The following is a 24,753-nucleotide window of genomic DNA, read 5'->3' on the forward strand; positions in this document are numbered from 1 at the left end:
CGAATCCTGGGCGCGGACATGGCACTGCTCGTCAGACCACACTGAGGCAGCGTCCCACATGCCACAACTAGAGGAACCCACAACGAAGAATACACAACTATGTACCGGGGGGCTTTGGGGAGAAAAAGGAAAAAATAAAATCTTTAAAAAAAAAAAAAAAAACTGTCTGCTCGTTGCCTCCTTCTGAACGTTTAAAGGGTATTTTAAATACAGATTCCTACATCCTACATAATATGGATCTACTCCACTTCCAAGACATCCTGAATCAAGAGCACAGGGTTAGAACTAGAAAGTTGGATGTTTAAAGTGTTTGCTGTATTATGGGTTGGTGGGTATTTACTTCTGGAACGTCCACCAATCCTGCATGAAGTGAGCAGATCGTCTGAAGAAAGGGGAAGACTGATGTCCAGAAGGACCGCTGTGGTTTTTTAATTTCTGAATCAACAAAAGCTCCAGTCTTTCCCTTAAGAATGGGGATCAGAAACAGTCATTTGAAACACAGGCTCTTGAGAGACCCACCATGGAAAAAGCAGAGATGCATGAGAACAAGTCCTGCGTTATGGAGGGAAGTCATCCTTATGCAGGAAGACCAGTTTTCTGTAATTCTCTAATATATCATTTCCCTGCACGTAAGCTCTGTTATCAGGGTCCAGGCATCCACAGTGCTTCTAAGAGAATTTTCTGGACGTACTGGTGAATGTTATAGTCCCTGAAATGAAATACACATGCAGACACAGACATTTCTAGAAGCAGCAATGGGGATCTTTTTGAAGACATTGGGAGACAAGAAGCTGGGTATGAGGATTGGTTCTGGTGTAGTGTGAGGATTATTAGTTGGGTTTGGTGATAGAATTTCTGGGTCCTGAGTTTGGACAAGTTGTTTAACCATTGTAGGTCTCAGATTGCCCCTTTGAGATGGCAACTGCTCTGCAAATCTCAGTTGGATATTTTGAGGCTCACGGGGGACCTTCCTGTGAAATCATAAATAGAAACACTGTCTGTTAGCCTTCCTATTATAGGCCACGTAACTTTGCGTCCTAATTCAGGAGATTCTCAGTCTAATCATGTAAGAGTCTACTCCCCAAAAAGTCTTCCTGGGCCTCCCACATCATCCCTGTACTCCTACCTTCACCCTCTGTAACCTGGCCTATTTTCCCAACTTGGAGAGTTTGCCTGAAAAAGAAGAAGAAGAAAAAGTGAGGTAACATGACACCTGCTGAGTCAAAGCTGATTCATCCTGTCCCCTTCTTTCCCATATCCTTTTCCTAACATAGCTGATGCAATCCCAGGGCTGCAGTTCAGCCTGGGGTTGACATGGGAGAGAATTCATGGGGAATGAAAGATGAAGGAAAGCTGAAGGGTGCAGGATAAAGGGACTGTTATAAAGTTGGGGATAAACAGGTGAGGGACTCCACCAACATGAGACAAACGGTCACCTTCAGAAGGACCGTGAGTGGAGCATTCCATCATAGTCTGAACAGGCTTGATCAGCAGCATGATTACAGTTGGTTTCTTCGATGAACGTGCCCTTACCGCTGGCTTCTAAATGAGTGACCCGGACAGTTTTGTAAGTTTGTTTCTGCAATTTGCAGACCCAAAGATAGTCGCCCTTAGTCTGCCAGTCTATAGTATTCCAAGTGGCAGGTCAGACAGCTTTCTCACGGGCAATACCGCAAGATCCTGGATTCGAACCACTGAGTAAAGCAACCACATCTGCTTTCATTTCCTCGTGTTCAGCATTGAGGCTAAACATCCACTCGGCCCAGTGGACACCACTAGGTTTCAGTTTGGCTGAACCATCCCTGAACCAAGGCCAGGCATTTAGGGGACTCCTGGATAAGTGAGGGCATCATATCGCCAGGGGCTTTATTTTAGGCTCCGGATACGACTTATTCCTGTAAAGCTAAGATGGTGCAGGCCAAGTTGCCTCGTATCAAAATGTGACTATCAGACCAGACAGTCGCAAGGCTTCCATGGATTAGTCTCCAGTTTTGAAAAAAGCTCAGTAGCAAGCTAATCGCTGCTTTTCAAGAGCAGTTCACCTGTTAGTTGTGTCAAACCTGAGTCCAAACCCCAAGGGCATCTTCTAGATGGAGGCTGCTTGCCTTTGCCAGAAACTAGTTGGCAGTCAAGCACAGAGACTCACATTGTCTTCAATACTCTAGAAGTCTATTAAGGGGCCAGACCTCAATTTTGGTGTGAGGGGTTGAAAGAGACACGAGTTTATTTTTCTTTACTGGTGGAATGATTTAGTATAGTATCTGCCCACATAAATCAAATAAACTTTAAATGGAAAAGAAGACTGAACTTGTCATATTTCATCAGCCTTGCCTAGGCGCAGAGGGAACGTCCTAGACAGGCCTGTTGAGACTCAGCGTTTCTAACTTTCCAACAAAGAGCACATCATCTCTATAGTGAAAACGTTGACATCGGAGGATAGTGGCCAATGGGCTATAGCCTCACCCATCTACTAATGGCAAGTGCCAGGGGAGTTTGTTTCACGAACACTCTACCTTCACTCCACCCTGAAGAATGGATGAATATGCAACCTCATATAAATGCTGATGGTTGGGAAAATTGGTACATTTTGAAAAGTACTTGGCAGTATTTACAAAGCTGAGAAGAAGTAAGCATATGACCCCATGAAATCTGCTACTACACATATAACAACAGAAATTTGTACTTTGTCACCAAAACATCAGTTGTAGAATTTACATAGCAGTAGTACTGTTCATAATATAGCCCCAAACTGAAAATCCACGTATGCATCAAGAGTGGGTTGATTAAATTTATTGTTAGATATTCACAGAATGGGATCCTGTTAAATTGTCAGAATTCACACAATGGAACTAATGTTAATAAATCACTCACAACATGTGATGATAAACAGTTCACAAACAACATGTGGAGTGAAAAGTGAAAAAAAAGCCAACAGAAGATTTCATTCTGTATGGATTCATTTATATAAAGCACCAAACAGGTGAAAGTGATCTCTCCTATTAGATGTCAGACTATTTACCGTTGGATGTAGTAACTGGAAGGGGCACAGGGAGGCAATTGTGGGCTGACAAATTTCTGTATTGTGAACTATAGACAGAGGCGTATTTAGTTTGCGATATTTCATTGTTCTAGGTACTGAAGACCTATACGTGTGTCTTTGATACTTATCACCACCTTTAAAAGTTAGGGAGAAGGTAAGTAGATTAATATTTTCATGTCCTTATGTTCTCAACAGAGACATTAAAGATGTTAAATAATACTGTAATTTGTGTTTGAAAGTATGCTATAGGCGTCGGCCCCGTGGCCGAGAGGCTAAGTTCTTGTGCTCTGCTTCAGTGGCCCAGGGTCCAATGGTTTGGATCCTGGGTGAGGACCTACACACCGCTCATCGGGCCATGCTGTGGTGGCATCCCACATGGAAGAACTTGAATGACTTACAGCTAGGATATACAACTATGTACTGGGGCTTTGGAGAGAGAAGAAAAAAAAAAAAGGAAGATTGGCAACAGATGTTAGCCCAGGGCCAATCTTCCTCACCAAAAAAAGCATACCTTTAAAAAAAAACTATGCCATAATTTCTAGGTTAAAAACTAAGATATACTAAGTATAAAGCCTCCTAAGTAAAGGGGTAAATATAGATTATTAAAAATTAACGCATAAGATAGAAAAAATCAGAAAATAGACGACTAATGAAGAACATACAATAAATTGGTAAATATAATCCCAGCTATATCCACTACTATGTTTAACATAAATATGTAGAGTAATTGCTCTTATTAATGTCTAAGATTGTTTGACTCTATTTAATTGTATTTTTGTGTGTGTGTGGAAGATTAGCCTTGAGCTAACATCTGCCAATCCTCCTCTTTTTGCTGAGGAAGACTGGCCCTGAGCTAACATCCGTGCCCATCTTCCTCTGTTTTATATGTGGGATGCCTACCACAGCATGGCTTGCCAAGTGGTGCCATGTCCACACCTGGGATCCAAACAGGTGAACCCCGGGCCGCTGAAGTGGAATGTGCAAACGTAACCGCTGTGCCACCGGGCCCGCCCCTACTTGGATATTTTTTTCAAGAGATATAGTTAAAACATTAGGATTAAAGTAAAATAATGAAATATACACATTTTAACCTATTAAACAGCCCACTTGACCATATAATAGACTTTAAATTTGAAGTAGGTTGTCATTATTATAATTATGGTAAGCATTACTATTATCACATTCATTAAGGTACAATTTTCCAGTACTATTACTTGATGAGTAACAAACATGATCTGAGTAATAACACACCACACACATAGACATAATGTAGACACACATATATGCTATAGTATACGTGCTCTTTGCATCTTGATTTGTGGTCTAATATACGGTAAGTATTTCTAAATGTATCTTGTGGGCTAACAATATGTGCTTCTCTTGTGCTGCAAAGTTTAATATATCAATATATAATATATGAAGTGAATTATTTTGCTTTTCAAATTATTGAATCTTTAGTTCTTTACATCAGCTTCCTATTATAAATACAGAGATAGCGGTTTTTAAATTTTTCCTCTACCTGAGAAATAACTAATTTCCTCCTGTGGAAAACCACCTGCTACGAAGAGCACATAAACAAAAAGGATTTGTGACTTCCGCCCCTCTAAATGACTGTTCCTCTTCTGCTCCAAGTTTAGTGAAAAGCTCCACTTAATTACTCATGTCATTGACTTGAGTGTGCTCCCCCAAAGCTCTTTGTTTCCAACATGGCCAATGGGCATCTTCACATTATCCAGAAACACCCATCTTCTACCCATTCCAAAACCCATGCCATTTTATCCCAGACATCATGTCTGTTTAAATTGTCAAAACTCACCTGATGTTTTTAAAAACTCAGCCCAAACAGCTTTGCGCTCTCTTTTTTTGTCCCACTCTAGTTTTATCTGGCCATTTATACATGAAAAATTTAAATATGCTTATCTCCTTCCATATAATTATATTTCAAATGACCGCCATCTGTATAAAGATGTAACATACACATTTCATGGCTGGCCCCCAATACATATACTATCTGAAACTGATTGCCCTTCAGCTTCACCACATACTACTTCATTATTCCCTGAGAACATTTTTCCTTCAGTTTCTTGAATGACCATTTCATATGCCATTCCTTCTACCTAGAACTTTTCCAGAAATTCCATGCTTAATTTCTGGATAAATTTATTATATCAAACTGAAAGTTATACACTCGAAGACTTTCATATGATATCCAGATTGTACCAGGACTTACTGCTTTATTATTTCATAGACACTGAATGACTCCACCACAAACATTATTAAAATGTTATATAAGTATATAATAATTAACATTTTATTACAATTACTATTACTATTTATGGTTTATTACTGGACAGAACTTCAGTCTGTCTTGTTCACCATTTTCCTGTAATATGACTGTTTCACCAATTGTGCTTGCAACTTTGAGGATGAATGAATGCACAACTGAGCATTGTACAAAAGTGTAAGTTTACATATTTGTGATAAGATTAGGAGATTTTGTATTCCTTATCCAGACAAAGCACAGCCTGTATACACTGAAGCCGTGACGCATGAGAACAAAGGGGCTGATGGTTGGGAAGCATCCATTGATTAAGGCAGTGATGTTTACTAACAACTGACCGGGATTATTAAGAAGAGTAATACAGACTTGGAAGATGGAGGAGAGAGTGTAAAATGATACAAAGGTGCTCACCAGAACAAGGATGCTCTGGGTAGCTCTGGACTCAGGGGACGATCTGAGGGAGATGTCAGTCCTATGAATGTGTTGGACCTTCTGCTTGTGTCTGTACAGGATTAAAATCATGTTGGCACTGGCCCAGAGCATGAGCCCCAAACAGAAAACATCAGGGAATGATAACAATGCTGCATGTAGTGATAGTGTGATTTTGTTATTACTTACCCCAGAACAGTCACCCAAATCCTTTTTCATTGTGATGTTTGTTTTGTTCCATATGCCAGTCACATACATAGGAAAAATTATATTTACCAGCATATGCAGGATCCAGCACGAGAAAATACAGGAGCCAATGTGCTTGGAAGCTTTCACTTTAAGTTCTGCCCATATAGAGTATCTGGGGCTGATCATGATGGCCTGGAAGATACTCAAGAGGCAGGTGCTGCCAATGGACACACCCCTACCCACTCTATGAAGATAGAAAACAAGTTTGCATCTGATATCATTGAAGAAATCTTTCAAACCAAAAGCTGCCATTGTCTGGGGGACTCCTTTAGAGAGGAGGACTAAAGAGTTGGCTACAATCAGGTGCTTAATAATCAGATCTGTGGACCTTAATCTGCTCCCCGTGGAGTGAAGGAAGATATAATGGTAAAGAAGAGAGAAATTCCCAAGGATTCCAAATACACTTTGCGTTAAGAAGATCATTCCTATTGCCACATCCTTGGATGTCATTCTGCCGGCTTGCACTGACTGATATCTTCTTCAGAGCCAGAGCATCCTGCATGGGAATATGATGCACCAGCTTCATTTATCATGTCAACTGAAATTTAATACTCTCCATTTACCACTAGTTTCCCTGTAAAAAGTATTTAAATTTTTTCCTTTATTATCATGAGTTTACGAGTTGCACGCTTTAAGAGCACTTACTATGTATGGACAGTTTCTATGAAGGCCATACATGAGGTAACTTTTTTTTCTTTTCATAAATCTATGACACAGGCATTGCAATTACTTTTATTGTAAAGACGAGGAGAACATAGGCACAGAGAGGTTAAGTGTTTGTTTAAATTCACAGTTTGTTTAGGGGCAAAATAGGAAATTAACCTGGCTGTGCTGGTTGCAAAGACAGCATTTAACCATCATGCTATATAACATTATGCTATGCTAGCTAAGTTAGCCCTATTCTTTGAATAATTTAGTTATATATTTAGTTTTGTTTTTAGACCTTGTCATTTTAACTTACATTGCTGGTATATTATTTTTCAATTTTGGTTGTTTCGAGTTTCAATTTATGTGCAAAGATTTATTCTATGGGACAATATCAGCCTTGAGTAAAGATTAGAGATCTTAGAGAAATGTAGATGCGCTGATCGCAGTATGATACTGGAGAATCCCGCCCCATAACCAAGTTGGATTTAATGAATTCAAGAATTGCTCAATATTAGGATGGCAACAGAAGGATGTCTTTGCCTTGATGCCAGGAAGAAAAGTACCATAGCAACTATTACAGAAATAATTGAACAAGCTCAAGTCCTGCCCTAAACTATGGAACATGCAACACTAATACAGTATAATATCATTTAGGGCTAGCAACTGAATTATTACTAGTTTCAGATCATATAATATCTATTCATTCACATCTGACTTAAGGAAAACTACTAGCAGTGAGGTAAGGTTTGTGAAAAATATTCCTATGTAAGACACACATACAAAATAGATGTAAGGGGCGAAGTTTTGCACATTTTATAAATTTAAATTTTAGATTTTTGGATTTATATTAGAATATTTTTAAACCTGAGAATAAATCACAAGATGCATTTGAGTCTGACAATGTCTGTCTGAATCGTAGAATTACAGCCGCCTTTTCCTTAAATGCTGCTTCCCTAACTTAAAGAAGGAAACTATCTTACAAACAGTGACAAAGGATGTTTTCAGTAGAGATACCATTCCTGTCTCCATTAAACACTTCATATTCCAAGAGAGAAAACATTTCTATTCCAGCAATTTCCGTTCAAGTACACTGTTTCATCATTGGATTAGATGATTCCTGTGGATTCACCCTACTCTTTATTTCAAGCATGGAAAGATTACAGTGCACCCCTAGCAATTCTAGCAACTTTGTCTATGGGTCCTGTAATGTAGGCTGAGGGCAATTGATTTCAGAACTACAGTCCTCCAGCACCTTCAAAATCAGATTTTCTAATCATTTGTGTTAAACATCAGCAATCGCTCTCAGTGAGGGTTACATCAAATTACATATGAAGCCCTTGGAGAGTGGTTAGGATGTCTAGGACCCATGTTTCTCTTTAGTAGTTCAGCTCATGCCTCAGGAATGATTTCTTCTTCCTGTGCGGTTTTCACACTGGATTAGCTTCAGTCCCCAAAGCATCCCAGTTTCCAGTATGATCACTAACTCAGATTTCTGAAATGCCTGCTTCCCTTACAGACTCTGCCTCTCAGACTGAAGTAGAAAATACTCACCAGTCTCCATCCTTCTGTCTGGACAGTGAGCTCAGTGTGAAGATCATTACCTTCCATACGTGTGTGAGAGGGAGGGAGCCAGACCCTCAGATATGGGTTTGTGATTGTGTGAGCTCACCTCCCCATAGAAGTTCAATTATTATGTCATCTGTAGTGGCATTGACAGGATGGGCTTGGGCAGCTGAGAACATTTCTGGAAAACTTTTTCCCAGTTGCTAATTACTAAAGCCAATTAAAAGTTTCTAATTAGCATTCCCAAAGAGACCGTTTACGTATTGGGAAAGACTTAACTTTTTCAAGATTTGGGGATCAGACAGGGTCTCACATGGAGGAGCAGAAAATGCTGAAGTGTGACTCATGAAGGACAGGCAACCAAGCACATGTGTGTTACTGGATGCTCTGCTTCCCTGAGTGATCCTTCCCCACTAAGGTGATTCTTTCCTAAACTTCATAACACTAAGCCATGCCATAAGTTAAATTGTGAATGAAGAAACAGAAACAAAGTAACTGAGAAGGATTTTCAAAGATACAGTAAACAGAAGAACATGAAGTCAAGAATCATAGACAACTAATTTGGAAGTCTAAATGATGTGGAAACTGTAGAAAAATATATTTTACTGATATTGAGCACTCAGTGGTGATGGGAGGTCTGAACAGAACAATAACCATAGAAAGGGAGACGTTTATAAGACTTGCACTAATGAAAGTACTGGGATGTGATGCTTTCAAAGGTCATTACTTTAAATATCAGATAAGCCAATGAATGCTACTTACTCAGTTCAAGAGTATTGAATGGTTTCCCTTAGTCCCCTACACTTGTTTTTCCTGAATTTTCAGTAATGAACACTGATGACTTTTGTAATTAATCAAGAAATATAAAAGGTTAATTCAAATCAAATGTCTGGTGTTCTTACAAAGAAATCCACATTTGATCTGGATCCATTCTCCATTGTCTCTCAATATCCAAGTCAGATATTAGAGCTCCTAATATCCATAATGGTGGAGAGCTCCTAATATACCCACCCATCAACCCAACAAACACACAATGACACACCTACACACAGATGCAAACACATATGCATGCACACTCAAATAGATATGCAGTCAGATACACGCATAATTATGCACGTGCATCCTTACATACACATCCACCACAAACACTCATCCATAGACTTATAGTATAGAAATACACACTCACATTAATACACACTCAGTATGATGCAGACACATGCAAACTCACACAGTCTCAATTTCATTCAAAAAATCAAACTCACACAGTATATGTGTGCTTGTCTTGATATTGTGATCATATATGAATGAAATCGTGGCACTTCTAGACCTCTTTTATCAATTCACCTCTTATAATCCTTTCAACTCTGTACTAACTCATGAGGATGGTATTACAATGTCCAAAATGTAAACAGTGATATGAGCATCACCACTTTTGTTTAAGACAGAGCAAAACAGAGTATTGGGGGAGTGACAGTGCACAGGTGTGTAGATAGAGCAGGAAAAGAATGAGAGTACAAGAAAGGGTAGCCTAGGGAGAATTCAGGGATGCAGAGAGCCTGGAAATGTGAAATGGGAAAGAGGACAGAGCGTTCAAGTTACAAATTGGTTAATCTCGCAGAGGGATTAAGGTGCACTGGTGAGTTTAAGGGTACAAGGTGATCCTGTGTGTAAGGAAGTTAAGGCTACAGGAGATATTGGATACTGCAGGTGTTAGGGGTGTAGGGCATCATGGACACAAAGGGGATTATGGGTATGGTGAAATAATGGACTAAGGTGAATGCAGAGCAGGAAGGGATTAAAAGCCCAGGAAATTTAATGTCTATAAGGAGTTGAAGAGGAGGGGAGTTGGAGGAGGATAATGGGTGAGGTATGTGGTGGTCCAAGGCTGAGATGGAGGGTAAGAAGAGGAGCAGGTGCTGGAGGAATAATGGGCACCAGGAGGCAAAATGGGAGCAAAGCTATTTAGGGAGTTAGGAAAGATAGTGAACATGAATGGGCTGAAGGTCCTGGGGGAAAAGGGCAGGATTATAGGGTTGGGATAATCATGGTGGTTGTGGAAAGTGGGGGAAACCCAATGGTTGGGAATTCAGATGATCATGAAGGAGGACCCAGAGGATGATGGGTGCTGGGGCAATGGCAGGAAAGAAGGTTTGGCCAACATCCCTGGAATGGAGATGTCAAACAACACGGCCAGACATTAAAGTGGTGAAAGCAGATTTTATTTGGTAATGTGAATAGTAGAGGACAGAGCTCAGCTCCAGTCTGATTTGTGCAAAAGTGATTGGCTGTTTTAAAAGGAGAATGAGGGAGGGGGATGAGTGGGGGCTTGGTCAAGTCAGAGAAGTGAAACGTTACAAAGGTTGGTCATTGTAAATGCAATTAAGTCCCATGGTTACTAGCTGAGCATTGGTAAAATTGGGATTCTGTCCTCCCACAGAGACTGAGAGACAGAGGCCCTATTCTTCCTGGAGGAAGACATTCCTGAGTTGTAAAAGATACATATTCACATTTGTAAGCAATTTTTAGTAAATGCTCTAAGGGGAGATCAGGGGCCTATCATCAGGTGTTGGCTAGAATAAACATAAAATTATTCTGGCAGCATTGAGCTTTTCCAGGGAGGCATTTAATTGTGGGGAACATGGCCTTATACTGCTAGAAGCTATTCTAGAATTTGGTCATGTCTTAGTGCAGAAGTTTTCACGGAGGCGTTACATTCTAGAAGTTCTGCAGTTCTCAGGGTCATAGGTGACATGGAGGAACTGAGGTCAAAAAGGGCATGGGATGGAGATGGGTGCCAATATAGAAGTCTAGAAGTATCAGAGGGATGTGGAGTGGCATGTGAAGGTCTCGGGAATGATTAAAGGTGACAAGAGTGGCAGATGAATGTCACAAAAGGAGATAACGGAAGAGGTAGGGATGGATGGAGGATGGAAGGGTAAGAGTCACTGGGGCTATTTGGAGGCCATTAATTGTGATAATTCTTAGGCTTTGGGAGTTGATCAAGAAAGGCAGGAACACACAACAAGTTCTGGGACAGGGTTGCATGAGAAAGAGAGTCCCTCCCAGCAAGAGACCTTCTACAGTGTCTCAAGGCCATCTCCCAGAAGGGGAATAGCATAATGGACATCCCATGGAAGAAGAGGAAATTAGAAATCATAATGGCTAGGTGATGCTGATCAGAAGCATGGTAAAGAGCCTCTGAATTAGAGAGCTCTTAAGTGCAGGTGCAGTTTGGGGTTTATTATAGCTACAGGGTTTGTCTTACCCATGCTTAGCAGATGTTGGGTGTGGTTTTGAGTGTATGTAAAAGAGCTTGAAATGGCTAAAAATATGTTTATTTGGGCTACATTTAAAGCAGTGGAATGTGGAAGAATTTGAGTTTTGTGCCAGTGGGCTTTGGGCTAACATTCCCATCCTATTGTGGAGAAGGAAAGAAGAAGGGACCCACAGGGGCTATCTTTGACTCATTTATAGAACCCTAACTACTTCTCCCATTCATTAATTCACTCATTTACAGGCAACTCACAACTTGATCATGGATAGATTCTAATTTGAGATCATGAGGCAAAAACTGACATATCAAATCACCCTGAAAACTTCTTAAATTGAAAATACGAGTAAATGTCCGCAGGAAAGATTTATAGTGTACAACATGTCACAACCTTTTCTGAGGAGACCAGGTATAGGATGTGACCATGGTAGGTCTGATAGGACAGACTGTTTACTGGACCTGGTACTCTGTGATGGAAAGAGCTGGCAGGACATCCCCTTCCAGGCTTTGCAGTGTTAATTGCAAAATATAATAATATTTTTAAGAAAATAAAACAGCAAGATGAAATTGACATCTTTAGTAGAGGATCTAGTATTTATTCATGTAAAACAGAGATAAATAGGTAAATAAATAAAGAGGGATATGATTAAATTTGTTTCTAGCCATGAATATTGAGTAGTCCACTATTTTCTTATTCATTTCCAAAGCCACTGCTGATGTTTTGATCTTTATTATGTGTGACTATTTAGGAGCTATATATTCCGTATCATGAAACTCTGTGTTTATTATTAGTCTATTACTATCTTCTGTTTGCTAATATTTCATTAAACTAAAAGGTGGTATATGCTGGGATGAATTCCTCACAGTGTGGAATTTTTGTTCCACTGTTATCATTATCCATCTGCAGAATTTTTTGTCATCCCCAACTGAAACTCTGCATCCATTAAATTAAATTCTTCAGTGATATCAAGGATCATTTTCTTATATTTCCTGATGTACAGTTTCTTGACTACCAATGTTGCATGTGCTGTTTCCCTTTGTATTTGTTGTTTCAAGCAAGAAGGTAAATCTGCTTTCTGTTTTTCCATCATGGCTACAGGCAAAAGTCCATTTTCTCTTTTTTATTGTGGTAAAATATAGATAACATGGAATTTACCAGTATAACCATTTTTAAATGTACAATGCAGTGGCATCAAGTACATTCACAGTGTTGTTCAACTATTATCACTGTCCACGTGCGGAACTTTTTCTTCATCCCCAACTGAAACTCTGCGCCCATTAAACACTAACTCCCCGCTCCACCCTTCCTCTAGCCCCCGGTAATCACTCTGCAACTTTCTGTCTTTATGAATTTAACTATTCTAGGCACCTCACCTAAGTGGAATCATACCATATTTGCCCTTTTGTTTTTGGTTTATTTAACTTAGAACAATGTCTTCAAGATTCATCCATGTAGCCTGTTTCAGAATGTCTTTCCTTTTAAAGTCTGAATAATATTCCAATGTATATATATATATACAACATTTTGTTTATCCATTCATCTGCTTGTGGACATTTGGGTTGTTTTTTATCTTTTGGCTTCTGTGAATATTGCTACTATGAAAATTGGTGTGCAGATATCTGTTTGAGTCCCTGCTTTCAATTCTTTTAGAAATATACCCAGAAGTGGAATTGCTGAATCATATGATAATTCTAAGTTTAATTGTTTGAGGGACTGCCATAGTGTTTTTCACAGCAGCTGTGCTGTTTTATTTGTCTTTCTCTGACTTATTTCACTTAGTGTAATGCCCTCAAGATCAGTCCATGTTGACACAAATGGCAGGATTTCCTTTTTTATGGCTGAATAATATTCCATTTCATAAGTACAAAAACCATTTCTTTTTTTCTTTTGAGGAAGAGCTAACATCTGCCGCCAATCCTCCTCCTCTTGCTGAGGAAGACTGGCCCTGAGCCAACATCCGTGCCTATCCTCCCCTACTCCATATGTGGGGCACCTGTCACAGCATGACCCTACAAGCCGTGCATAGGTCCTCACCCAGGATCTGAACTGGCGAACCCCGGGCTGCTGAAGTGGATCATGAGAACTTAACTGCTGTGCCACCGGGAGGGCCCCTAACAACAATTTCTTTACCCATTCATTTGTTGATGGACATTTAGGTTGTTTCCGTGTCTTGGCTATTGTAAATAATGCTGCAGTGAACATGGAGGCGTAGATATCTCCTTGAGATATTGATTTTATTTCCTATTATTTCTGTAGAACATAGGAATATATATCTTGGAAACTCAAAAGTGAATGGAAACATATTACAAAAATCAAGATAAGAGAGCAATCTAACTGAATACAGCATTAGCCTAACGTAGACAGGTATTTATATAAATTAAATTGTAATCAGATACAAATTGTAACAGAAAGAAATCTCAATTAACAATACAATAAAATGAGTATTATTTTATTTACTTACTAATTTTTCATTATTATATAAATTTATTATTTATATATATTTATACATATATAATTACATCATTATGTACATATATAATAATATGTATTTACTATATATTATATATAAACATATTTTATATACAAGAAACATAATTATCTTATTATAACAATATAAATTATATAAAATTTTAATGTATTCATATATATACTTTATATATTATATAAACTTATATATTATATAAATGTATATTATATAAATATTATATATTCTAATAATTATTATTATTTACTTACTAATTTACTTACTAAATTCCCTCTGAATTTAATGGGAGCTAATGTATTATACCCCTATAGTTAGGTGAACAGTTTTCTTTTTGTTGTTTTTTATTTATTTACTTTTATCCTTATTTTTTTATTTTTATTTATTTTTATTGTGGTAACATTGGTTTATAACATTATATAAATTTTAGGTGTACATCATAATATATTTCAAAATCTGTGTAGATTACATCGTAGGTGAACAGTTGTCTAGCTCAGTGACATTTATTTTATGAAGTGGAGAACGTGCCCAGTAGTATAGTATTGTCTTATTTTTATCATCACCACCTGTAGAATTTTGTAAAGAAGCTTTGTTTTCATCTAGTAGCATGATCATATGTCCTTCCCTTATCTTAATTAAGAAAATAAATTATATTTATGTATTTCCTACAAGTAAACCACGGCATACCTTGTATAAGCTGAACTTGATCATGCTAAATCTTTTATTTTTGCCAATATTTTATAATAGTATATGTTTAATAATTTATCACTCCTAGATATATGTGAGATTTTTCAAATATTTATGGCAATCTCTAAGATTTTGGGAAGTTATTTGGAAGCATTATTCTTCAATACTCTTGAATAGCCTAGAGAGCATGGGTTTGTCTAATATTTAACAGTAGGAGAATGCAATGAATAAACCATATTAGCTGGTGCTGTTTTTTGTGTGTGAGGTTCCCTTCTAAATATTGCTATTTCTTCTCTGGACGTTATTCAGTTCAGAATTTGTACTTCTTCTGGGGTCAATGTCATAAAATATATGTTCCTTGATATATCCATGTCAACTAGACTTTCAAATTAATTTGCACTGAATTGTACAAATCTTCTCTAATGATTTCTAATCTACGTTTATTACATCATATTATTCCTTTCATTCGTCTTTTCTTGAAAAATCCTTCTCAGGCTCTTTGTATCATTACATGTCTCTGCTCATATCCTACCTTATTTTGTAGTTCAGGAGCCCGAGGATAAATAGGCAATTATACTTTAAAAACAGTGAACTTCTCAGGGAAGTGCAGGGTCCAACTAAATACATATGCCTCACTGCAATTCTCTCGTGTCAGATCTCAAACCTTTTCTATTTCTATCAGGTGAGACTCTGTCTGCCTCCAGGTATCATGAAAAAGTTAAATGTTTCTCCAAAATGCTCACCCTCTCTCTTTGGAGATGCTCACTAGAAACTTATAATTGTTTCTGGGAATTGGGGACTGGGAGAAGGTTTTTTAAGGTTAATTTTAACTGCCCAATCGTGCACTGTCATTGAAAGCACAGGTGAAGTGCTAATTGCTGTTCTGTGGAGAGCTGAGGTCACAAAATCACAAACCCATATCTTAGGGTCTGGCTGCTTCCCTCTCACACAGGCAGAGAGTGTCATGACTGTCACACCAGGTCCACTGTCCTGGCAGCAGAAAAGAGTTGAGTGAGTATTTTTTATTTCACTTTGAGACACAGATTATAAATGGTACTGAGGCATGTTAGGTTCTGGGTAAATGCTTATATCTGGGGAAGGGATTCTTCTGGGTTGGAAACTGTTCAGTAATAAAGTGACACAGGAAAGAATAATAATTCCTGAGACACAGGCTGAACTTGTGGAAAGACTGGAGGTCTGAGACCCTATGCCAATCTGTAACTGCTCCTAACGTATTTTAATGTAATCCTGGCTGATGACAATTGTGGGAATTTATTCCAAGCATTAATAGACTCTGGTTTTTATGATCCTTAAGATTATAATTCAGAAATTAATTTGTTCTGTAGAAACCACAGAGAAACTTCCATGATTTGTGTGGTCATTTCAGTAAAAGTTCCGTGCATGCGATAGCGAGTAAGCTCATCGCCGTGTAAACAGTGTGATCGAAGCATAATTATTTTTCTGTTACTTAAGTTTGATGTGTTTAATGGGGGTGCTAATTATGTCTCTTCTGAAAATACTTGCAGTCTGTTGATCATATGGGACACGTTTCTGTCACGAAGTTAGTGAAGGACACTTTATGGAAAAGTTAACTTCATACTTGAGAGAGGCAGACAGCAGAACAAACTCTAGCATTTTTCAGGCTCAAATGTGCCTTCAGATATTTTCTTTAGTTTATAGTATTTTCATTTTCAGGCTCATCTTGTGTTTCTCCTATTTGAATTTATTCAGTGCACAAGATTTCATGTCTCAAATTCCACTTCGTGTACTTGTTTTATGTTTTATTATATAAAATTAAGATTCGTTTCTACCCTCAAACATTTTATTACTTATTTAAATTTCAAACTCAATTGCTTAGGTAAAAGAAACATATTATGCAATATTTTATGTGGTAGATGTCATTGGAAAAATAAATGATATGATTCATTTTGTTACTATACCCATATTGACCCATATTTTGAAAAGTCAGTTTGTAAATGGAAAATTATTTAGTGTATCTACATTTTATTAAGACCTTTGAATGTTCATTCAAAAGTGATATTAATCAATAGGCTACATCATCAAAATAATTAGTACAATTAAGTATAAAATACAAGTTTCAAGTATAACAATATATAAGTATATTTGGATTATTTAAATTACATAAGATGTGAGTGACTATAGCACAATGGTAAATTCCAATGTCATTGCAACCAGGCCACTAGGTTCATGTCCTGACTCTACTGACATTTAATTGAGTCCTTTAACCTCTTTTCAGCTAAATTCTCCTTGTCTGTAAAAGGAGAATAATCTTAGGTCCAAACTCAGAGAGTTATAAATATTAAATATGTTAAAAATGAAGTGTTAAAAAGAGTGACACATACATTGTAAGTGCTATATAAATATATCAGACTTGAAAAATCTCTTAACAAAAGAAAAACATATATTAGAAATAAGTTCTCAGGGGAAGTGGAGATTTTTGGATTTAATTTTCCCTGAAAACAGTAGCACACAACTCATGTCTCCATGCAGAATCCTTTATTTGCATATGTGAATATTGAGCTCTGGAAAATAACCAAACAACTTCCATGGATCTGAAAATTGGAATAATCTTCCTGGTCCAGATTCTTATTGGAATCCTGGGAAATTTCTCACTGTTGTGTCATTATATATCCCTCTTCAATGCAGGTAGATCAAGATCCATAGGTTTGATTTTCAGGCACTTGACTGTAGCCAACTCCTTGGTCATTCTCTCAAGAGGAATCCCAGACACAATGGCAGCTTTTGGGTTGAAACATTTTCTCAATGATTTCGGATGCAAAGTTGTTTTCTATGTTCACAGAGTGGCCAGAGGTGTGTCCATTGGGACCACGTGTCTTTTGAGTGTCTTCCAGGCCATCACCATCAGTCCCAGGAACTCCAGGTTGGCAGAGCTTAAAGTAAAAGCCTTAAAGTACATTGGTCCTTCCAGTATTCTCTGCTGGATCCTGAACATGCTGGTAAATATCCAAGTGCCTATGCATGTGACTGAAAAATGGAGTAACAAAAACATCACAACTATAGATTTTAAATACTGTTCAGCTACCCTTCATGACAAAAGCAAACACTTACTGAATGCAGTATTCATATCCACCCCTGATGTTTTTTGTTTGGGACTCATGACCTGGGCCAGTTTCTCCATGGTTTTCCTTCTGTGCAGGCACAAGCAGAGGGTCCAACACATTCATGGGAATAATATCTCACCTAGATTCTCCCCTGAGACCAGAGCTACCCAAACCATCCTTGTCCTGGTGAGCACCTTTGTATCTTTTTATACTCTCTCCTCCATCTTTTACATTTATTTTTCTCTTTCTGGTCAGAGCAGTAGGTGGCTGGTGAACATCTCCGCCTTCATCAATTCTTGTTTCCCAACTACCAGCTCCTATATTCTCTTGAGTTGTAACCCCTGTGCATCGGGGCACTTCTGTGCATGCGCTGGAAGAAATACACCATTACCTCATCTCATCAGAAAAATATAAACTGTGTGTTGTTCACTATGTTCAGTCATTGATTTACTCAACCTCAGCAGAATCTCACACACAATCACAAGCCAGTCTCATTGCAGGCAGAGTTGTAAAAGAAGGCACAGAACCTGCTCTAGAATTAAGTAGTAAATAATAATAGTCATAGTAAATGAAATCTTGTATAATTATTATATAAGTATCCATATAACTGTATTTTATTACTGGTTGTAGTAGAGAAGATTGGAGTCTAATCAGTAATAAAAAGAGTTAGTCCTACAATAATGCAGAGATACTGGAAATGTCTTTGAGCGTGCGTCTTTTATTATGAGATATTATTTTTCCCAATATTTAACTGGGCATGAGATTTTGAGGAGAGTTTCATAAACATAATTGGCCTGTGTTCTGTTCCTTCATGAACTTGTGTGGGAGACAGTGGCCCTGGATTATAATGCAAGTTTTCTGGGAGTAAACCTGAAAGGAAATTTAGATTTTAGTTACTATAGGTATTAGAGGCCAAATTGTGAATATTATACCTTACATCCGAAGAGATGTGGTGATCACTTGAAATATGAAAATGCTCATGGAGAAAGATTAGCATATTAAAATATCTTCAGGTAAACACTGGAGTAATGAAATGCAGGAGACGTAGGAAAACACAAGAAGATGTGTCGGCTGATGTTTAAAAAGAGTGCAGGTGGGAAGCAAACATTAAACAGACATTTCATTCCTGGCATCACAGTGAATGGCTTTGGTGATCTTTAGAAGGCAGATTGGTCCCTGTTATGTCTTGATGCCACTTGGCTCTGTTAACAAGAAACAGGCTTAAAGTAGTCTCCTATATTTCCAATTTAAGAAGCAATTTTGTGGAGAAGTCTTTCATCAAGCTTGGAGCAGTAGAGAAGCAGCAATTTGTAGGCAAAAGGCATGAATCTGTTGTGAAATGAATTTTATTGCTTTTGAAGTCACCAAGGGATCACAGTGGACACATTGAAAAAAAGTGTATATTAAATCAAACATATTAAATAATTTAATGTAACTCTCTATGATCAAATTATAAACAATTCAAATTTTTAATGTAAATATTATTTTGGAATAAATTCAGACTTGCAGTGAAGAGAGATAATAGAGTTTCCATATGCCCTTCATCCATTTTATCTGATGTCAACATCATAATCACCACGGTAGATTTGACAAAACTAAAAAAACAACATTGGCACATGACTTTTAACCAAACCTCAGACTTCCATTTCACCAGTTTTAACACTAATGTCTTTTTTTTCCTTCCAGGATCCATTGCAGAATACCTTATACTGTATTTAGTCATACTGCCCCACCCCCAGTCTCTTCTGCTTTATGTCAGTTTCTCGGTGTTTCCTAAGTTTTCATCACCTTGGCAGGTTTGAAGACTTGTCAGGCACTTTTTAGAATATCTCTAAAGTTGGGTTTATCTGATATTTTTCTCATGATTAGAGTAGGTTTATAGGTTTTTATAAGAATATCTCACGTCATCAAGTCATGTATCAGAGGATTCATGCAGTTAATATGACATCACTGGAGAGTTAACCTTGATCAGTTAGTGAAGGTAGTGTTTTCCAGGTCTCCACAATGAAGTTACTATGTGTCCATTACCGTCCTCTCTTATTTGGACAGGACTCACTAAGCCCAGTCAATACACGAAGGAGTTGGGGCAGTTGAATTAATTGTTAACTTATTAAGGTGTAGTTTTAGCTTCCTTTCATTTAATGTTTTCACATCATAAAAATATAAATATGCTATACATTTTACACAAGATACAGCATTATGTGGCATGATAGATTTTGCTATGAAATGTTTTACAGTGTGAGTAAAATTACACGATATATATATATCAAAATACATATTTGTTAATCAGTTGTTCATACTATTTAATTAACTCATGCCTTTACATTTCTGTAAAATGTAAATATTGAAATAAAACATTAGTGTATAGTACCTCATTTTTATTAATAAAATCATTTTCTTTTACAGTAGCAATGAACATTGTTTAAGGTATTCAGTGTATAGGTGTTTTATGTAGTTTTATTACATTTAGTATCTTCATTATAACATCATTTTACAAACATATAATGCTCTTTTCTAATATAATTAGATTTTTAAACTTTACTTTTTTTATACTCTAAATTTTTTCTTTTATATACTAAATTCTGTGTTTTGTGTAGGTGTGTATATGTGTGCCTGTATGTCCTTACATGTGTGCATATGTTGTGATCATGCATATTTGTGTGGGGTAAGTGTGCATTTGTGTGTGCATATTTTAATATAACCTTTCTTGATGATGATTGTTGGAGTTTATTCCAATTAGTAATGATGTCTGATTTTTATGATCCTTAAGGCTGTAATTCAAAATTAATCTGCTATTCAATCTGCTCTACAGAAATCACAGAGAAACTTGCATGATTATTATAGTTATTTCACAAAATTCCTGTGCATGTGATAACGAGTTTGATGAAGACAACTGAATCATTCATCTCTCTGTGTACACAATGTGACTGACTGGCCATTGCTGAAATGTAATTCTTTTCCTCTTATTGGACTTGATGTGTTATTGGAGATGGTAGTTATGTCTCTCCTGAGAACATCTGTAGTCTGTTGCTCAAGGTGGGACAATCTCCCTTTGCAAAGTTAGGGAAGGAGACATCTGGATGGACTGGAGAAAAATTAAGAACTTCAGCACTTTTCAGGCTTAAAAATGTCTTGTAATGTCTGTCCAGTTAAAAAATCTCTAATGTTAATTTCAGGGTCATTCTCATGTTTATCCCATTTCAATTTAGTCAATGTACAAAATGTAATGTGTTACTTCCATTGTTTATTATTGTCCTGTATTTTATTATCGTTCCCAAATCACTTGTTATATTCAGTTATTTTTTCTAAATAAACATGTAATTGTATATTCTCTAGTGATTAGTTTCTACTATAAAATATTTTATCCCATTTAAACATTATATATCATAGCTTAGCGCAAAACTAATATTATACATATTTTCTCTGGTTAGTTTCATCGACAAAAAAGGGATAGAATTGCTATCCAAATATTGATCCATATTCTGTAAGCCCAATTTGGTTAAGGAAAATTATTCAGCACATCTACATTTTATTAAGACCCTTGAATCTTCTTTTTTAAAGGTTCTATTTACATTTTCTTTTTGAGGAAGATTGGCCCTGAGCTAACATCTGTTGCCAATCTTCCTTATTTTTTTTTCTCCACAAAGCCCCAGTACATAGTTGTATATCCTGGTTGTAAGAAATTCTAGTTCATCTACGTGGGAAGCTACCACAGCATGGCATGATGAGTGGTGTGTAGGTCCATGCCCAGGATCCAATCCGGTGAACCCCAGGCCGCCAAAGTGGATCACATAAACTTAACCGCTGGGCACGGGGCCAGCCGCTAACACTCGGATCTTCATTGACAAGTGATATTTGTCTATATAATAAATATCTACATAAAATAGAATAGCACAAACATAAATTAATCAAGTCAAATCTACACATATGTATGTATTTACAATTTTGTATGCATATATATATCTTTATATACATATATATGGATTATTTAAAGAACACAGCCAGGTAGCTATGAGAGTGTAGCACAATAGTAACACCATTGCAAACAAGCCATACAGATTACAGTGCTGACTTTATCAATATTAAATGTCATTGACATTCTTTTGTCTGTATGGTGCAAATACTATATAATCGTGATATACTATTCATCTTTTCCCAGCTCTGTATGCATATTGAAGCTGGAGAAGCAAGACTTATATTAACTGTTTCTCAACCCAGGGGTCTCATTAGGATCACATATGGAGTTATGAATGATCATCACCTGTGTCCTTCCTCCCAGATTCCATTTGGGTAGGAGAACCATTGTTGTTTTAATTAAGTTCACCAGCTGATTGTTAAATGAGGCTAAGGTTAAGCATGAGGGCTTCCCGGTAATTTGTGAGAGTGGAGTGCAGGCTTTGGTCCAAGGGGTGGAAACAGTGTCTGCTTTCTGTGTGTTTAGTAGAAGCAAGTCAGTGTAACCCACATTGCCCATGCTGTAATACAATTAGTGGACATCTGTGGGAGGGGAGGGTCCCCAAAGACACGGAAGGAGAAATCACGCATTGGTCACCATGTTGGAGCTCATTGTTCCTGAATCTTTCTTGAAACAAAGGAGAGGAGAGTGCGGACTTCCTGCATTTCAAGGTCCTTCGGCTGTGGATATGGCGACAGCTGGTGAAGAGCCTCTGCTGGTGCTTTTGAGAATATATTCTCCAGGTGCTGATGTGATTTCCCAGCATAATATAGTCCAAGAAAGAAACCCAGAGCAGGAAAAAGAAGAGGAGAAAATGGCAGCTTCTCAGGTAAGAGTCATGCCCCAGGTCAGGGGTGGCATCCTCTTTTCCTCCTGAAATGACATGTATTTAGAAATTGTAAACCTTAAATCTCTCCTTCTGATGATCCTACTTAACAAATTTTTCAAGTACTTTTTTCTCCTATTTTCTTCTATGACAATCAAGGTTAGCTCCTTAGAATACGTCTTTCCTATATGCCAGATCCTTCTCTCCATTCTCACCATTGTGGCTTCCTATATGACATGAACAATTCTCACCATGACTTAATGCCCTGCATCCATTGAAAATGTTCCCAGTGTGACAGATGAAGAGGGAGAGGCATTAATGTTCAAGATTCCCATTGTCTTTGGGGTCAAGACCTTGGATATCAGTGAAGGAGAAACATCTTATGTTCACATCCTATCTGGATGCTCCATCAGCTCTGTTGTAGACTCAGATTAAGAAAATGCACAAATACACAAGATGACTGTGTGGCCCAGAATTACTGAGAAATTTCTGAAAAAGGAAGAGAGCCTTGCTCACTAGAATGCTACAGAGACTTACTATTTAAAACACACTAAAGATTATGGGACACTGGAGCTATATATGGCTTAAGATTTTCATAAGCTGCTGTTTTCTTATGGTTAGATTCAAGTTATGATTTACTTTCTTTTTTGTTGGCCAACAATAACACAGGAGTGGTGATGTGTCCTTTGGCATGCTTCAGGCACCTGATATCAATTTTTCCCGTTGCAGCTGATGTTAACTTCATTCTCTTGGTTCAGGTACTCTCTGCCAGATTTCTCCTCTATATCGTTAATATTTTTTCCAATTATTAATAAAAGTTTTGGGGAGATTTAGTAAGTGACGTGCGTAAACCATGGCATTTAATTTGGAAACTCCCTTTGTGATGAGTTTGTCGCTACTTGTAGTTTGCTTTGAAAAATATAGGTTCTTACTCTTGTTTATGAGAGGTATTGGCTTTTGCGTGTGGAGGTTCTACATGAGTTAAGCCTAAGTTCTGTAAGTTTTCATTTTATTGCAGTCACGTCAGACATACTCTTCATTATGACTTTGCTTATTTTTGGAAGAAGAAAATAATCCTGTAATTAACATATGTTCCAATGTGTTAAAATTATAAAATATAACTCAACACAAATGATAGATGAAATAAAAATTGTCGGTGAAGTACACAATCACAAACAAAAACTCTTCTATTAGTCATTGTGTGTTTGTCTTCTTAGTGTTTTTAAAAGACATAAAACACTTCATCCACAAATATATTTATAAGGTTTTGCAGTTGAAAATATTTCTTCATTTCAATAACATTAAATTTTTTCCACCGTGTCACTTTTAACAGGTATAGTTACTTTTTCAATATATGGGTGTGTGCTTAAAATGTAAAACTTATTAGATCAAACTGGAGTGGTAGCTCCTTAAATTGTTTCCATTACTCTTCTCAGTAGCAAATTCTGCTGTGATGATTATTTTAGGATTGTCTCTATATATGGACCTTGTGTGTGTCTTCCTTTTAGATAAATTCTAGGTCAGAGAAACTAGGTTAAATGCCAGGCTCTATCATTTACTGAATATTGGGCCAATATTCTTATAAAAGGTAAATAAGGTTATTGCTCTCATGGACTATGTTATGTGTGGTTTTATGCATTAATTTATTAAAAACTCATAGGATGATATTTAGTATATAGTAAATGCTCAGAAAGGATTGTTCCGTCATTGTTGCTGTTAGATGAGAACCTACAATTGCCGTGAGACTCTCAGTTCAGAGCCTTCATGAGTTCTTCCCCTTGGGTTCTGCCTGTTTGCTCTTAAAAAATGTGGCCCTTAGGGGCTGGCCCCGTGGCCGAGTGGTTAAGTTCGCGCGCTCCGCTGCAGGCGGCCCAGTGTTTCGTCGGTTCGAATCCTGGGCGCGGACATGGCACTGCTCGTCAGACCACGCTGAGGCAGCGTCCCACATGCCACAACTAGAGGAACCCACAACGAAGAATACACAACTATGTACCGGGGGGCTTTGGGGAGAAAAAGGAAAAAATAAAATCTTTAAAAAAAAAAAAAAAATGTGGCCCTTGGACCTGAGGATTAGCATAAGGGGAGAGCTTCACAGAAATGCAGAAACTCCGGTCCCATCCCAGAACTCCTCAATTAGAATCTCCATTGTAACATGATCTCCGGATTATTATTGTACACGTTAAATTTTGAGAAAAAAATGTACTTTCAACTCACAATGAGTTTCCCACAAGATATAAA

General features: G+C 37.5%; 2 protein-coding genes across 2 annotated transcripts; one reads left to right on the plus strand and one right to left on the minus strand.

The window, feature by feature from the left end:
- Positions 1-3,717: 3,717 nt before the first annotated feature.
- LOC106822662 (vomeronasal type-1 receptor 4-like) lies at positions 3,718-12,206 on the minus strand. The gene has a single exon (XM_070499561.1). It carries the CDS (start codon positions 6,447-6,449, stop codon positions 5,508-5,510), a length of 942 nt encoding a protein of 313 aa, XP_070355662.1. The 5' UTR covers positions 6,450-12,206; the 3' UTR covers positions 3,718-5,507.
- Positions 12,207-14,257: 2,051 nt separating this feature from the next.
- LOC106822663 (vomeronasal type-1 receptor 4-like) lies at positions 14,258-19,412 on the plus strand. Its single transcript, XM_044759588.2, has one exon. It carries the CDS (start codon positions 17,219-17,221, stop codon positions 18,146-18,148), a length of 930 nt encoding a protein of 309 aa, XP_044615523.1. The 5' UTR covers positions 14,258-17,218; the 3' UTR covers positions 18,149-19,412.
- Positions 19,413-24,753: the final 5,341 nt, after the last annotated feature.

This window comes from Equus asinus, chromosome 26, assembly GCF_041296235.1.
Source record: "Equus asinus isolate D_3611 breed Donkey chromosome 26, EquAss-T2T_v2, whole genome shotgun sequence".
Classification (NCBI taxonomy): Eukaryota; Metazoa; Chordata; class Mammalia; order Perissodactyla; family Equidae; genus Equus; species Equus asinus.